Source organism: Anabrus simplex, chromosome 1 (assembly GCF_040414725.1).
Source record: "Anabrus simplex isolate iqAnaSimp1 chromosome 1, ASM4041472v1, whole genome shotgun sequence".
Taxonomy (NCBI): domain Eukaryota; kingdom Metazoa; phylum Arthropoda; class Insecta; order Orthoptera; family Tettigoniidae; genus Anabrus; species Anabrus simplex.
In genome coordinates, this window is record NC_090265.1 from 1,362,638,509 (window position 1) to 1,362,656,679 (window position 18,171).

At 39.1% G+C, this 18,171-nt stretch overlaps 1 protein-coding gene across 1 annotated transcript in view; it reads right to left on the reverse strand.

Moving 5' to 3' along the window:
• Positions 1-16,989, reverse strand: part of LOC136858346 (OTU domain-containing protein 7B) — a gene marked incomplete at its 5' end in the record, with an annotated part of 300,853 nt that extends 283,864 nt beyond the window's left edge. The window contains one exon of the mRNA XM_067137821.2: positions 16,940-16,989. Coding sequence (XP_066993922.2) covers positions 16,940-16,989 — 50 coding nt within the window. The remainder of the gene's footprint in view (positions 1-16,939) is intronic.
• Between the last annotated feature and the right edge of the window lie 1,182 nt (positions 16,990-18,171).

Consider the following 18,171-nt stretch of genomic DNA (forward strand, 5'->3'; position numbering starts at 1 on the left):
TGGTTTCCTAAAGGGCCGTTCCTGTCCAGAACAAATTCTCAATCTGAATACACCATCAGATACAAGATAACTGGGAGGTTTGAATATGTGGTCGTATTTGTGGACTTCAGAAAAGCATACGACTTGATTGACCGGCGGTCATTACTGAATGTTCTGGAAGAGTTTGGGGTGGACGCTACATCCAGAAACTGAAGCAGACTCTCATCAACACAATATCAAAAGTAAAATTCAACGATGAAATCTCAGAGCCCTTCAAGATAAAGACTGGGGTCAGACAATGGGACTTTCTCCACTTCTTTTCAATTGTATCTTGGAAAAGTTAATCCAAGAATGGAGAAGTTTGCTGAACAAAGAAGGAAACTAAGATCGGTTTTCATTAGGCCCCAAACACAAAGGAGTGTATGTTGACTGTCTGGCTTTGGCGAACGACTTAGCCATATTTGCCAACAACATCAGTTCAGCAATCAGGAAGATAAACCTTCTTAAAGAAACAGCACAGAAAGTAGGACTACAAATTCTTTTTGAGGAGATGAAATAAATGACGAACATCAGTGATGGTCCAGAATGGATGTTAACAGACCATGGAAAGATTGGAAGAGTCAAGAAGTTTAAAGTACCTTGGTGAAGCAATCCAAGAGAATGGGCTAGAACAAGAAGTGACCATTATCCACATTTGGAAATTAGAGCATTCCAATTCACTAAAAACATATACAGGCTAATAAGATGATGCTGAGTTTCGGAGTCAAATTAAAACATTACAGCGTTGTTAGACCAGAAGGCTTATGTGCTTCGGAGACCCTGTGCATGAATTGAAAAGGACTAGTCAATCAACTGCTGAAAAGAGAACGCAGGTTACTATGGAAGATTGGTTGACGGGCAGGTTCGACTGAAATCCAATACAGCAAGATGGAACCGATAAAAGCAATTAGAGTAGATAGCTGTTTTATGGGCACATCCTCTGTATGATTAATGACCGGCTCACAAAGAAAATCTGGGATTTTCTAAAACCAAAGGCATCTAAGTTGAGATGGTTCCAAGAGTGTGAGAAAGATCTGAGAGAGGTGGACATTATGGAGGATGAAATCAATGACAGGGTTTGTTTCAGAAGGGTGGTGAAAAGCTATCAGGGTTTTATGGTGCAGACAGAACCTAGAAGGCAGAGAGGCCCTTTACCAGAGGAGCGGAAGAAAGCGCTGATTGACGGGCTCAACAAATACTGGTAGGATGTCAAAGCCGGCAGACATTGAAAATGAGATTGGTTGTTAACACTTAGTCCATAGAGCAAAAAACAAAAAATAAAGGGATTTTGTTACCTTGGTTTCTGAAATTCTCTTTAATAAGCATCCCTGACACTTGTCACTACCCTTGTCACTATCCAGGACATGCACAGACCAATAAAGAAAAGAGCATTTGGGGAATTTTATCAACAGTTGATGGCATTCTCCTCTCCCACCTAACAAAGTGAGTAAGAGAGTCATCTGTGTCTGTATTAGCACACTCACAGCTCTAGCTTGGGGGAGTTTTACTTCATTGTTAACCAGTAAACCTACTTCCAACAGAATTAGATCGGTCTACTTGATAAAACTTTACTAAACAATTCACAAAGAGAGGTTAAGAATCCAACACAGCACAGCTCACATAACGTCACAGCATGCAACATAAGGCCAGTGGCGGCGAATAGGGAGAGAGGGAATGGGGGCAATTCCCCTATCACCACCACCATTTTATGGAGAAAAAAATTATTTAATTTTAGCCGCCTGAATTTAGGAATTATTAAAAAACAATTACTACAAACCCTGTTGTCTTTCCAACTAATTCTTTCCATTAATTTCTTCAGTAATTAAGAAAAATAGCAGAAATATGTACCAAATGTCATTCATCATGGCTAACCGATTTGTACAGCGCCACAGCTAGTAGTAGAGACCCATGCATCAATGTGCAATATGCAGCATGTGCTGCGACAAACAGTAGCAGGGGTATATTTCTGCCAGGGTCATGGACACTGAGGTATGGTTCACCCAATTGCCGTGCGCATTCATCAGTCTTGAGGTCTCACTCAGTCAATGTGTCTGTGGAATTTTATCTAGTGTGTTACTTTGTCAGTGTGTAGTCAAGTAATTAATTTTTAATCGGATAATCATGCAGTACTTCTATTTAATTGTAACACAGTGTAATTATTGTTCATTTTCTTGACGTTTTATTGTTTATATTGAATCAATATGACAAAAAATATTACTGCACTTTGGTAGACTGTCAACCTGTGTTGTTTGTATGATATGAGAAAACAATCTTTCCAATTGAATTAGACAAGCCTGTTAAATTACTAACTGGTTTCATAGAAATGGTTCGATAGAAGGCAGTTTGGGTTTAGGAAAGGTTATTCCACTGAAGCTCAACTTGTAGGATTCCAGCAGGTTATAGCAGATATCTTGGATTCGGGAGGTCAAATGGACTGTATCACGATCGACCTATCGAAGGCCTTTGATAGGGTGGATTATGGGAGACTACTGGCAAAAATGAGCACAAATGAACTAGACAAAAGAGTGACTGAATGGGTTGCTATTAGGGAATTTCTAATCCCGGGACTTCGGGATTACACTTGGTCAGTCCCAAGATCCCGGGATTGAAGGTTGCAAATAAAAAAATAAGAAAATCTTACAGAAATCAGCTTTGCAGTACAATTTTCTGTCACATGTTCCAACAGTCTGGTGCAAATTAATTTTGCACATTTTTATCTAGTCAGATTAAACTCAGAATTTTTTATTAATAATTATAATTATTATTATTATGATTATTAGCGTACATTCTATTTTCATAGGAATTAGTTCCCATAATAATTTTCGTCGTCAGTGCAGGAGGAAAGAACAACATAATAAACTGAAGTAGAGTGATGCAACTAGGCAGAACCTGCGGTCCTCTAGTTTTCTGACCTGATGAATAACTTAGCCTAGGTGGCTCACTATCATGAAATGTACATTCCGGTAAACACTATTGCCGTTTGAATTCCCATTTGTATGTGCGGAAGTATGTTCAGCATCACTTTTACTGAAATTATCAACCCTGACCTGAGAAGCGTCGTCATTGCCGAGTGCCGTATCCCCTCTTCCACCCCGGTATATTACATTTGCATGTCTTCTTGCTTTTGTAGCAGTCACTGAAACTTCCTATCCAGAATCTTTGGAAAGAGCATATGATGGTCCGTGATCATTCCGCGCTTTTTTACGCACAGGCCCAGTTGCTGAAGTTTCACTTTCAATGGTGGAGTTCACTGCACCTTCATCTTCACTTGACAATTCTCTAAACTCTTCGTCTAATTGAAAAGAAAAAAAAATCATCGTCACTGCTGTCTAAATAAACATGCATACGTATTTCTTCTTCATTCATATTTGCGATTTTACATCGCAAATTCAACCGAGACAATTCGCTTTCACAGATAAACATGCCTAGTACAACACGTGTGCAGCACTACACACTGTAAACAGTAAAAACAGCTGGCAGGCTGCGGGTAACCATGACGACACATGGGTACGTATATCTCGTATTATATCCATGGAGATAACAGAACGGCTTCTTTTGTGCACAAAAATTTGCTCTAGAAACTCCAGAGATATTGATCAATATCAATCAGGTCAAAGAACTTCAATAAATAACTTCTCATGTACAATAAAACAATGTCGAGGTGATCTCGATGTTGGACCGGTTACAATAAGCCATGATGCCGAGGTCAACTCGGCGTTGGACCGGAAAAGGTTAATCAGCAAATTGAAATTTAGACAATATCAACATATTTTATGGTATACACCTAGCTAATCTTAACTAAGACTTAGAGTCTGACTAACCAGATTTAAAATCACTCAGTCTCTATGTTAAAATTATTCTTTTTCCAAGAATCAGCGAGATCTCTTTAAACTTACATAAATTTTTAAAAAACCCTTATGTAACAAACTATGCAAATAAGCGTTGGAAATTAACAACAACCTCTCTGAACATAGACTAAATAAACGACTTTCATGTAACATAAGTTAGCTAGAAAGTTTCTTTGCAAAAAGTACTAAAAATAACAATCAGTCACATTTCACATTCATCGTACATATAAAGAAAACTAATTTAATAGGAACATTCTAATTTGAATTGCGAAAATATTATCTGAGAAATAACAAAGCATCCAGCGTCTCATTACCAAGCCTGCTTCTCAATTTGTTGCACATATATGCAGCTGCTGAGAAAGCGCGTTCAGGTTCGATGGGAGCTGGAGAAATCGTTAGTAAATATAAGCCTGCTCTAAGTTATAGCTCTGAGTAGAATTTGAAGACTCATATAGGTTAATTTCCTTTTTAACAATACTGTAAAATTCATTATTTAATGCTTTAGGAGACAATTTTCATGCTGTTTTCTATTTCCAGCTGAAGCTTTCCTTTGAGCGTCAAATCACTCTTTTTTCTGTATTTGTACGCTCGACTTGCATATTTTGTTCTTCCTCTGCATTTTTTTAACATTCAATCTCTCACACACTTTCATGTATGTGGGGCTATGCCCTTTCTTCATTCACCATCCATAAATTGTACCTACAATTAGTGGAAAATAAATAATAATAATAATAATAATAATAATAATAATAATAATAATAATAATAATAATAATAACAACAATCTGGTTTTTGATCAGGAATTTGCTCGGACTTTTAAATGTACACTTTAGTTCATCATCAAACGCCATCACCACACTGTCACTATGATGATTTTGTAGGTAGCATAATACGCCACTCAACTCATTTCTTTGGTGATCTTTCATGCGCTTTTGTAAACTTATCTTGAATTTAGAAGCACACTCGGAGCTATTGTCATTTAACTGCTTAAAAAGAAACTTAAGGGCAGCATCAGCCGTGAATAAATTCACATCAGTGTGACAGAGTGCTTCTACAGTTAATTTGAGTGGAGCCAAGACTAATGATTTCATCGATGAGCTTGAAATCAGACTCTTCCAACTGCACTGGATTACTCAAATCTTTAAGCGCCTTTTTGGCGATAAATTTCAAGAAGGCAAAACGCTCGAGCATAGTGTAGAGGCTGTTCCATCTGGTTTTGCAATCAAGCCGTAAACTTACCTCCTTGCCATGCTCTATCTTCACGTATTTTTGAAGAATGGTATTCTTCAAGGACACTCTTTTGAAAATAAGAACCACTTTGTGAACTTTCTTTATTATATCCTTGATGTTCTGGTCATTCGTCAAATCCAGGCAATTCTCTCTTTCTTCAAGGTCTAATCCTGATTCAAGATCTTCGTCATCATCATCATCATCATCCGAGTCTACATCGTGGAGCTCAGTGGACTCATTTTCTTAAGCCAGTATACAGGGTATACTTTCTTTATAAAGTAAATCGCTAACGCTAAGTGAATGCCATGAGCAAAACAAACTTAGTGCTCTGCATTGACAAGATTTCCGACTTTGAGCATGACATTTGGACCGTCGTTTACGATTGACACGATTTCGCTGTCAGTGAAATATCGAATTGAGAAAGGCGCTCTTTTAAAACATCAACACGTTTCCGCCTTCAAAGATGCATCAATACGAATAAGGCCTAAACTCCAAAACATTTTCTCGGAATGAATATTTATGTTCATGTACCTTTTGTTAGAAGTCTATGTCCATTCATCAAAGCTCAAACTAAAGTGTTGGCCTTCAGTTTTTAAAACAGTAATTCAGCTTTTATATGCTTGTTAATTCTGTAGCTGTAATTGATGACAGTTACGAACTGTTGAAGCAACTTTCGGTAAATCTGAATATCCTTTTGATAATAGCAACGCTCTCAAATCTTTTGAGGTTACAAAGACACTAAAAGGAAAGCCATCTAACGTCATCATTCGTGCTAAAACGTCGTCTAAAGTAACAGTTTTAACAAAAAAGTCCTCAAGTGAACTATGTTTTCTCTTCAATACCGGTGGTTCTTCGCCACTTTGACTAGTTGATGAGGACGGCATTGCAGTAATAACTCTTTTCCATGTTTGGTTGAAATATCAATCCCAAAAATCCCGAGATCCGGAAAACTTAATCCCAGAAACTATGGGATTCCCAGATCGATCCTGTAGTTGCTATATTTCTAGAAAATAGATCTCAGAGAATTAGAGTAGGCGAAGCTTTATCTGACCCTGTAATAATTAAGAGAGGAATTCCTCAAGGCAGTATTATTGGACCTTTATGTTTTCTTATATATATGTGTGTGTGTGTGTGTATATATATATATATATATATATATATGAGTAAAGAAGTGGAATCAGAGATAAGGCTTTTTGCAGATGATGTTATTCTGTATAGAGAAATAAATTAGTTACAAGATTGTGAGCAACTGCAAAATTACCTCGATAATGTCGTTGTGGGATAGACAGCATGCAATGGTATGATGATAAATGGGATTAAAGTCAGGTTTTGAGTTTCACAAATAGGAAAAATCCTCTCAGTTTTAATTACTGATTTGATGGGGTGGAAGTTCCGTATGGGGATCACTATAAGTACCTAGGTGTTAATATAAGGAAAGATCTTCACTGGGGTAATCACATAAATGGGATTGTAAATAAAGGGTACACATGGTTATGAGGGTGTTTAGGGACTGTGGTAAGGATGTAAAAGAGAGGACATAAGTCTCTGGTAATACCCCAAATAGAGTATGGTTCCAGTGTATGGGACCCTCACCAGGATTACTAGAAAAAATCCAAAGAAAAGCAGGTCAATTTGTTCTGGATAATTTCCAACAAAACAGTAGTGTTATAAAAATGTTGCAAAGTTTGGGCTGGGAAGACTTGAGAGAAAGGAGATGAGCTGCTCGACTAAGTGGTATGTAACATTAAAATCTAATATATTTTTAAATTAGAATCAACAATAATGTAAAGGTTCTAATGTGGAAAGAAAATACTGTATATTGTATTGAAAAGGTGGACAATTTTCTTATTTAAAAAAATTAGATTTTAATGTTACTTTGAAACTCAATACGGACCAAAAAAGTAATGTAATAAGTGGTATGTTCCGAGCTGTCAGTGGAGAGATGACTTGGAACTACATTAGTAGACGAATAACTTTGAGCAGTGTCTTTAAAAGTAGGAAAGATCACAATATGAAGGTAAAGTTGGAATTCAAGAGGACAAACAGGGTCAAACATTTGTTTATAGGAATAGGAGTTAGGGATTGGAATAACTTACCAAGGGAGATGTTCAATAAATTTCTAATTTATTTGAAATCATTTAAGAAGAGGCTAGGAAAACAACAGACAGGGAATCTGCCACCTGGGTGATTGCCCTAAATGCAGATCAGTAGTGATTGATGATTGACTGAAGGCAGTTTGGGTTTAGGAAAGGTTAATCCCATGAAGCTCATCATGGGAGTAAGGATATGAGATGCTCGACTATGTGGTATATGTTGAAAATTGTATGACAAATACTTTGAGGTTCCACCTATTTAATACAACCTATACAAGATATAGCAGATACAAGGTGTCCAGGTTAAAGGTGTAATAAAATTTTATAACTTGAGAAATAATGGAGATATTTATTGGCAGTTTGTTTTTACAACTATGGTAACTCAAAATGTTTTCTGTGTTCGCTTGCGGTAGCAGTGGTACCACATGCGCATAACTGCACTGTTCATGAGAAGCGCGCCAGTAGCCATGTGGACTCCACAGCAGAAGGTGTTCTGTGTGCTTTCGCTTGCGGATATAAAATCCGTTACACTAGTACAACGTAGATTTTGGCGCGAGTATAAACTGTTACCAACTGATCATGTTCCCACTTATGTGACAATCATGAAATGGGACAGGCGCCTTCGAGAATCTGGGACCTTATTGTCGATGTCGGGCCGCCACGCCAAGCACACAGTTTCAGATACTACTATTGATTTAATCCACGAGTCCTTCAAGAGGAGCCCTCGTAAGTCAATTTGACAAGCAAGTAAGCAGTTACAGTTATCTCGTTCGACAGTACACGATGTCGTCCACAAAAGGTTGCGCCTACGGGCATACAAACTGCAGCTGCATCAGAAAATCAAACCTCAGGACAGGCCGCTACGGAAAGCATTCGCGGAGACAATTCTGACAAAAACTGATGGAAACTAGGCATTCCTCGACTTAGTCTGTTTCTCGGAAGAGGCTACATTCCATATTTCCAGGACGGTAAACAAGCAAAATTGCCGCATATGGGGATCTGAACCCCCCACGTAGTGATCGAGTTGGAACGGGACTCTCCGAAAGTGAATGTGTGGTGTGGATTGTTGAAGGACAGGGTTATTGGCCCACTGTCCGACTCGTTGGCTGAATGGTCAGCGTACTGGCCTTCAGTTCAGTGGGTCCCGGGTTTGATTCCCGGCCGGGTCGGGGATTTTAACCGTCATTGGTTAATTCCAATAGCCCGGGCGCTGGGTGTTTGTGCTATCCCCCAACATTCCTGCAACTCACACACCACACAGAACACTATCCTCCACCACAATAACACGCAGCTACCTACACATGGCAGATGCCGCCCACCCTCATCGGAGGGTCTGCCTCACAAGGGCTGCACTCTGCTAGAAATAGCTACACGACATTAATTGGCCCATTCATCTTCGCGGAGCCTACAGTTAATGGAACGTTACCTAGACATGTTGGAGCAGTATGTTGTGCCACAACTTCCTCATAACGTGATCTTTCAGCAAGATGGTGCACCATGCCATTATGCGGAAGTTGTGAGGGATTTCTTGAATCGTGAGTTCCTAGATCACTGAATTGGGAGAGGTAGTCCATCAATCGCTTGGCCCCTTGAAGCCCCGACATTACGCCACTTGATTTCTGAACAACTAAAGTGGAACACACAAACAGAGGAAGTGAGATGCAAAGCTGCCAGGGTGCTCGGTTTTATGCACAGAAGCCTCCGTGGGTGCAAGTCGAATGCTACACGGACGGCTTACCTGACACTAGTGAGACCTATACTAATCTATGGTACACCTGTCTGGCACCCTACCACTGCAGCTAACCTTCACAAACTAGAAGGAATCCAACGCCGCGCCGAATGACTAACAAGAACAGCTGCCTGTCTTCCCTCCCGTCAATCGCCTCCTTGTGTAAACAAAGCGACATCACCTTCTTACCCAAGTCCCTCACAGGGGCCATTCACCTTTCACCTTTCCCTCGACTCTCCTTATCTTACAGCTCCGTCCGCAGAGGCAAAGGGGTGTGTCTTATAACCCCCCTTTGCGCGAACTGAGTCCTACAAATTAGGTTTCTTTGCTCGTTCAGCGCGGCTTTGGAACGATCTACCCGCCAACATTAAATGTAGAAATGAAAATACAGTTAAATGTTATGTTAGGAAGCACATACGGTGAGAAAATGCATGTGAATATGTGGAAGAATGAAAGAGGGATTGAAAGGTTGTATAAATGAGAAATTAGGCTATACTTGTTACTTTACCTGTAAATAGTGTATATGACTGTTTTAGTTTAAGATTTACTTAATTATTTCAAAGGTCAGGGGGCACTACATGTAGGGGGCTTGTCCTTACTTCCTGGCCTTCCACAGATACTGTAAAGGTTTATGGTAAATAAATAATGAATTAAAGGATGAATTAAAAGTGGTGGCAAATGGGGCTCTGGTTAAGACACAGCAGGTCGTTATGCTACTTAGGTTCCAGAATGGGTAAGAAATAAAAAAATAAATAAGTAAATAAATGCAATGTAAAGTTTAATCTTATACCAGTTGTATAGTATCATTTGAAGTAATTCCACATACTTTATGTCAGTTGATTATATTTGTAAGTAGTACAGGAGATATAAGTAGAATTTTGTAAACAATATAAATTTATTAAGGATGAGCTGTGTGTTTAATAGAAAAAATTGTTAGCTTAAATTGTATAATATTGTATTATAGAAAAATTTTCTTCTCTTGTTAATTTAATATTTAGTGCTTGTCAATAATGTATTTTAGTGTACCATTTGCTACCGAGGTAGACACCTCATTTGCAAATAAAGAGAATTTGATTTGATGTGTACCAAACACCAGTTCGTGATTTACCAGATCTGCGTCATCGCATTCATGCAGCTATTGCAAATGTTATGCCTACAATGCTGCAGAACACTTGGAGAGAAGTGGAATACCGATTACATGTCTGTCGCGCCACTAATGGTGCGCATATCGAGGTTTATTAGGTATGTAAACAAACATTTTGGGTTACGCTACTTGTAGAAACAAACCGCAAGTAAATATCTCCACTACTTCTTAAGTTAATAAATTTCATATTATTATACCTTTAACCCAGACACCTTGAATTTTAAATTCAGGTGACCTAATGGACTATGGACAGGGTAGAACATGAGATTACTGGCAGAAATGAGAGCTATTGGACTAAACAAAAGTGTAGTTGAACAGGTGGCTAAATTTCTAGAAAACAGAACTCAGAGAATTAAATTAGATAAAGTGTTATCTGATCCAGTATTAAGAGCGGGGTCCTGCAGGGCAGTATTATTGGATCTTTGTGTGTTCTTACAATCATATAAATTACTCTATCAAACATAATACAAACTGCCCTGAAGCCAATAGGAACACAAGAAATTACTGCATTTCAGTGACTGCCATTGTGTTGGTTTTTAAGTTTCCTATACAAGAGTGAATAGGCTAGGGTGGGTTGGTGGGTCCCTGTTAAAGGAAGGATATCTCCTGTCATCTATATTAAGTTTTGTTTTTCATAATTTAGCAAGATTTTCACCTTCCTAAAAATGCAAACTACCAGAGGTTTTTTTTTTTTTTTTTTTTTCAATTTGCTGTACATCGCACCAACACAGATAGGTCTTATGGCGACAATGGTATAGGAAAGGCCTAGGAGTGGAGAATGCAGAAGTGGCCTTAATTAAGGTAGAGTCCCAGCATTTGCCTGGTGTGAAAATAGGACACCACAAAAAAACATCTTCAAGACTGCCGACAGTGAGGTTTGAACCCACTATCTCCCGGATGCAAGCTCACAGCTTCGCGTCCCTAATCGCGCGGCCAACTTGCCCGATACCTGGTATAGTATAACCGTATATTTTCATACAGTACCAATCTTAGCAACATATGCAGATGCTGGTCATTTACAAACTTAATTCTTGTAAAAGCAGACGATTCACACAATATGGCCCTAATAACCGAGTTACAACTGGTTAATGATAATATTCAGGATAACAACAAAATAAATTAGCTAGAAGAAATAAGACCATCTGAGGCTATATAAAACTATTTTAAATATGAAAGTGAATTTAGAGTGTAAACAGAAGTATTCAGAATAATTTCACAAACACATACAAGTGTAGTACTGGTGTAGTAGAGGTATCCGTAGAAACTCTTACTAAAATACTGTTGTTGTAATTAGGATAGGCTTAATTGCAGTTTGGAATTGTGTAGTTCTTGTGTATTACTTTCGATATTCAGTAATTAACAGCAGGTTTTATCCTGTCAGGGGTTGTAGGATATTAAAAAAATAGAGCACGACTAAGTAGTATTGTACTGTAGTCGTATATTAATTACCTTATTGTTGTGTACTATCCCAGACAATATATCCCTCCGTTCATTTACTTTTTGCAAATAAGTTATTTTAATTTTAATTTCATTTCCCCCCCCCGTAAAGAATGGCTAAGGAGCGCGAGTGTACTTACTGTCGGTGTGGCGAGGCATTGAGGGGTATGAGGGAGGAGTTGGAAAGTTTGAGGGAGATAATTAGGATTCTCACAGAAGACAGGAAGGAAGATAGGACTCCCTCAAACAATGTACAGGTTACAGTAGGTGTACAAGAGGGAGGGGAAGGAAAGGGAGGAGTTGTAGAAGAAAGGTGGTCTAATGTTCTAAGGGGAAGGAGATTGCAGGCTAAGGGCTCTATTCAGGATCAGAATTCAGGACAGGTGTCTGTGCGAAATCGGTACGAGTCACTCCAGGTAGAACAACAGAGGGAAGATGAAGGACAGGGAACTGTTGCTGAGATGTGTGGAAGTAGGAGGAAGGGAAAAGGTAGGAAAGGAAAATGTAGTTTAGAGGATAGGAAAAGACAGGTGGAACAGGGTCATGGGAAGGAGAAAAGGGAGGAGGAAGTAGCTTCTGCAGCTATCAGGAAAGATAGGGCTGACCAGGAGGGGAGGGGGTCAAATGAGGAGGGTAGGGTTGACGCTCTGGTCATGGGGGATTCCATCGTTAGACACGTGGGGAAAGTGTGTGGAGGAAAGGGTACCAGGGTAGAGTGTTATCCAGGAATTAGGTTGAGGCAGATATTGAGGAAAGTAGAAGAGAGGGAGGAGGGGAAGGAGAAGGTGGTAGTGTTTCACGTTGGTACCAACAACGTAAGGCAAGCTGATATAAGTACCAACATAGTTGGAGATGTGTGGGATCTGGTAAATGCAGCACGCGTGAAGTTTAAGAAAGCGGAGATTGTTATTAGTGGAATGCTGTGTAGAAGAGATACTGACTGGAGGGTGATTGGGGATTTAAATGAGACTATGGAGTGGGTATGTGGGAAACTGGGAGTGAAATTTCTAGATCCTAATGGGTGGGTAGGAGATAGGGATCTGCGCTCAGATGGCCTTCATTTAAACCGCTGTGGTACGTATAAGTTAGGAAATTTGTTTGGAAGGGTAATAGGGAGGTACATTCAGGGAAATGGGATGGCCTAGGGAGCGGTGATAAGGGAACAGGGAACTGGAAATCAAGTAGGGATGACAAAATTGTTAGTGTTGAACTGTAGAAGTATTGTAAGGAAAGGAATAGAATTAAGTAATTTAATAGATATATATTTACCAGATATTGTAATAGGAGTTGAATCATGGCTAAGAAATGATATAATGGATGCAGAAATTTTCTCACGGCACTGGAGTGTGTATCGTAGAGATAGGATTGGAAGGGTTGGAAGGGGAGTGTTCATTCTGGTGAAAGAAGAATTTGTAAGCTACGAAAAAGTTAAAGATGAGACACATGAAATTCTAGGTGTAAGGCTCATTTCTAAAGATAATAGGCAACTTGATATATTTGGAGTGTACAGATCGGGAAAGGGTAGCACTGACGCGGATTTGGAATTATTTGATAGGATAGTCAGCTATGTGGGAAATGACAAGGAAAGAAATGTGATTGTAGCAGGAGATCTGAATTTGCCAGATGTAAATTGGGAAGGAAATGCGAACGACAGGAAGCATGACCAACAAATGGCAAATAAGTTAATATGGGAAGGACAGCTGATTCAGAAAGTGATGGAACCAACCAGAGGGAAAAATATCCTGGATGTCGTGCTGATAAAACCAGATGAGCTCTATAGGGAAACTGAAGTAATAGATGGTATTAGTGATCATGAAGCTGTTTTTGTGGTAGTTAAAAATAAATGTGATAGAAAGGAAGGTCTTAAAAGTAGGACTGTTAGGCAGTACCATATGGCTGATAAAGCAGGCATGAGGCAGTTTCTAGAAAGTAACTATGATCGGTGGAAAACGGTAAATAAAAATGTAAACAGACTCTGGGATGGGTTTAAAGAAACTGTTGAGGAATGCGAAAACAGGTTTGTACCTTTAAGGGTGGTAAGGAATGGTAAAGACCCACCTTATTATCAAAAGAGAAATAAAGAGGCTAAGAAGGAGGTGCAGACTGGAAAGAAATAGAGTTAGAAATGGCTGTGGAAGTAAGGAGAAATTGAAGGAACTTACTAGAAAATTGAATCTAGCAAAGAAGGCAGCTAAGGATAACATGATGGCAAGCGTAATTGGCAGTCATACGAATTTTAGTGAATAATGGAAGGATATGTATAGGTATTTTAAGGCAGAAACAGGTTCCAAGAAGGACATTCCAGGAATAATTAATGAACAAGGGGAGTATGTATGTGAGGATCTTTAAAAGGCAGAAGTATTCAGTCAGCAGTATGTAAAGATTGTTGGTTACAAGGATAATGTCAAGATAGAGGAGACTAAGGCCAAAGAAGTAATAAAATTTACATATGATAACAATGACATATAAAATAACAATGACATATAAAATAAGATACAAAAGTTGAAAACTAGAAAAGCGGCTGGAATTGATGAGATTTCTGGGGATATACTAAAGACAATGGGTTGGGATATAGTACCATATCTGAAGTACTTATTTGATTATTGTTTGGTCGGAGGAGCTATACCAGATGAATGGAGAGTTGCTATAGTAGCCCCTGTGTATAAAGGAAAGGGTGATAGACATAAAGCTGAATATTACAGGCCAGCAAGTTTGACATGCATTGTATGTAAGCTTTGTGAAGGCATTCTTTCTGATTACCGTATATGAGACATGTTTGTGAAATTAATAACTGGTTCGATAGAAAGCAATTCGGTTTTAGAAAAGGTTATTCCACTGAAGCTCAACTTGTAGGATTCCAGCAAGATATAGCAGATATCTTGGATTCTGGAGGTCAAATGGACTGTATCGCGATTGACCTGTCTAAAGCATTTGATAGGGTGGATCATGGGAGACTACTGGCAAAAATGAGTGCAATTGGACTAGACAAAAGAGTGACTGAATGGGTTGCTATATTTCTAGAAAATAGATCTCAGAGAATTAGAGTAGGTGAAGCTTTATCTGACCCTGTAATAATTAAGAGGGGAAATCCTCAAGGCAGTATTATCGGACCTTTATGTTTTCTTACATATATAAATGATATGAGTAAAGGAGTGGAATCGGAGGTAAGGCTTTTTGCGGATGATGTTATTCTCTATAGAGTGATAAATAAGTTACAAGATTGTGAGCAACTGCAACGTGACCTCGGAAATGCGAGATGGACAGCAAGCAATGGTATGTTGATAAACGGGGTAAAAAGTCAGGTTGTGAGTTTCACAAATAGGAAAAGTCCTCTCAGTTTTAATTACTGCGTTGATGGGGTGAAAGTTCCTTTTGGGGATCATTGTAAGTATCTAGGTGTTAATATAAGGAAAGATCTTCATTGGGGTAATCACATAAATGGGATTGTAAATAAAGGGTACAGATCTCTGCACATGGTTATGAGGGTGTTTAGGGGTTGTAGTAAGGATGTAAAGGAGAGGGCATATAAGTCTCTGGTAAGACCCCAACTAGAGTATGGTTCCAGTGTATGGGACCCTCACCAGGATTACCTGATTCAAGAACTGGAAAAAATCCAAAGAAAAGCAGCTCGATTTGTTCTGGGTGATTTCCGACAAAAGAGTAGCGTTACAAAAATGTTGCAATGTTTGGGTTGGGAAGAATTGAGAGAAAGAAGAAGAGCTGCTCGACTAAGTGGTATGTAATACCAATATAAATGGTGCGTTATTGGACATTATAAATTTTCCTGCTAACTCATTTTTGGTTGCCAGCGTTTCGCCCACGTGTGCTAGGGTGGGCTCATCAGTTGGTACCTAGCACACCTACCAATACGCTGGCTAGTGCATACCGTGGAGACCACTGCGTAGGCTAACTGGAGCCACCGGCAGTGCCAATGCACTAAGAGACTGTCTCATCAGCAAAAATTGATGCCTGCTTGGCCATCAAATGATATAGATGTTGATTCCCATAGGGAATCTGAAATATTTGTCCTGAACGCCCTCGTATGGGGTGGGCTCATCAGTTGGTACCTAGCACACGAGGGCGAAACGCTGGCAACCAAGAATGAGTTAACAGGAAAATTTATAATGTCCAATAACGGACCATTTATATTGGTATTATAAATTTACTCATTCAGGACAAATATTTCAGATTCCCTTTGGGAATCAACATCTGTATCATAAGTGGTATGTTCCAAGCTGTCAGCGGAGAGATGGCATGGAATGACATTAGTAGATGAATAAGTTTGAATGGCGTTTATAAAAGTAGGAAAGGTCACAATATGAAGATAAAGTTGGAATTCAAGAGGACAAACTGGGGCAAATATTCATTTATAGGAACGGGAGTTAGGGATTGGAATAACTTACCAAGGGAGATGTTCAATAAATTTCCAATTTCTTTGAAATCATTTAGGAAAAGGCTAGGAAAGCAACAGATAGGGAATCTGCCACCTGGGCGACTGCCCTAAATGCAGATCGGTATAGATTGATTGATTGAAGGTAAACAAGCTTATGATGGTAAGTGATCAAATAAAATATCTGCACTTGAATAAGCTGTTCGGTAATAACTGTATAATACAAGAGTAGTTTAACCATAAAATTTCTATTTTCCTAAAGATGAGATCATAATCATTCAGAAAACTAACGGACAGATACACTAATGAACTCTGCACAGTGAACATAAACAGAAAAATAAGAAGCAAAACAAACCATAAACTTATCACATTAAATATCAACATTGGTGAATCATAATAGTGTATAACTACACTATTATTCTGTACAGTGCCAAAATTATACCTCTGCCTCTGTGTAAGATCACTGGTTCTCAGAAAAGAGTGGAGAGTGAATGACACTCTACTGGCCTCTACAAAAATGTCCCTTAAATCTGCAGAATGGTAAAAACACATTACTCTCTTGCGAGATTGACTATAATACACTCCCAAGACCGAAGCTACACAGGAAATGTCATTCGAAATGGAACAGCAAGAATGCCAGTTGCTCGACCAATCGCCACTGATCTGCATTCAGGGTGTATAAATATGGACCTTAATGTTTAGTTACCAAAATTTCAGATAAAAATGAAAGCATTCATGCTTTAAATATCAAGTGCCACAATTACTGTACCGCTATAAATACAATTCAAATACCGTGTATATATATATATATATATATATATATATATATATATATATAAAAGAAAAGAAAACATGCAAGGGGAAACTTCTAGAGCTTCTGTTAAGTGCACAATGAGAACTTGTAAATCATTGAAAGAATATTATTTGCGGGTTTTCGAATTATTTCTACTGCACATAAAGCAGGCAAAACGATAATATATAACATGTAAACTGCGTACATCCATACATGTAGATTTATTCCCGTGTTCAACTGCAACACCTGTGTACTTACGAGAAATTACTCCAGAATATTTTAAACTCAAATATGTTAGCAGTTCTACATCACAGGTGCATCCAGTAACATTGCGTGTATGTGCAAAAATCATTACAGACTATTCTTCTCAATCTACACCAATCTCAACCTTGGCAGAAACAGGTCAAGACAGTCGTCCGTAGCCCAGGATATGTCAGAACGATACACCTTCGCATGTTACAAACAAAGTACTTTGCCTAAGATGTCAATGCTGACAACCAACAGTTTGAATTATTGAAAATATCTGCAATGAATTCTAAAACAGATATATATCGTTTCAAAGCAACCCGTGAATCAAATTAAATAGAATAAAAGAAAACATGGGAATACATTGGGCAGCAATCAGTTCAATCAGCCAATACACACGATATATTTGTGTTCCGAACATGTCGATATTGGTATCACTGTATAGCATGAAGATGAAACTTTTAAGGTGATTTTAAATCAAGCAATATCTCCGTCAATCAAATCTTCACTTGTGGGCCTTCAGAAATCACTGTAGAATAAATTAGTAGAGATTAAGCGACTAGTCAAAGCTAGAGCGCCAGTTGCTGCGCAGTCTTAGAGCTCAAATCAAGAAAACCAGCTTTCATGTGAGTAGTCTTCGTGCGTAACATTATTATATTCCCGTTTGGTACCAACGGATTCAATGAGAAAAGGGTGGTACCGCTACCGACTTAAGACTTTCTTTAACTCTTGGAATCGTTCATTTGTGTCAGAGACGCTTTATGATATCAAGCAAAATATGCATCAATATGTATCCAGGTTTTTTCCAACGTTAATGACAATGTAAGCTGCCGCAAACTGCTGAAGCCTAGTCAACACCTGTTCATCTAGAGCAGGGCCTCTCAAACGCCCAAAATCTCACGCGTGCAAATTGAGGCGCAGAGTTCCTGTGCACAGTGCATCGGTACCACTCGGGTCGGCTCGGACCAGCGCTTCGTCTCTGGGCTACTCGGCTAAGCTCGGTTCGGATTTGGAGCGCTACGGAGCAAGTGAGGTAGAGGGTGACAGGCAGAGCGAGCGAGACAGGCGTGGGGAAAGAGAGAGACAGCGCTATTGCTCCAAATCGAGGAGTAGGGGTCTGCACTCTGGTCAATCAAGCAAAGTCGTCTTTTGCACCGTGCACAGTGCATGCACCCTGAGAGGCTGATCTAGAGGGCCCCATGCACGCGCAGACTGAATCGGAGTTTATCCTCGGGACGTCTTTT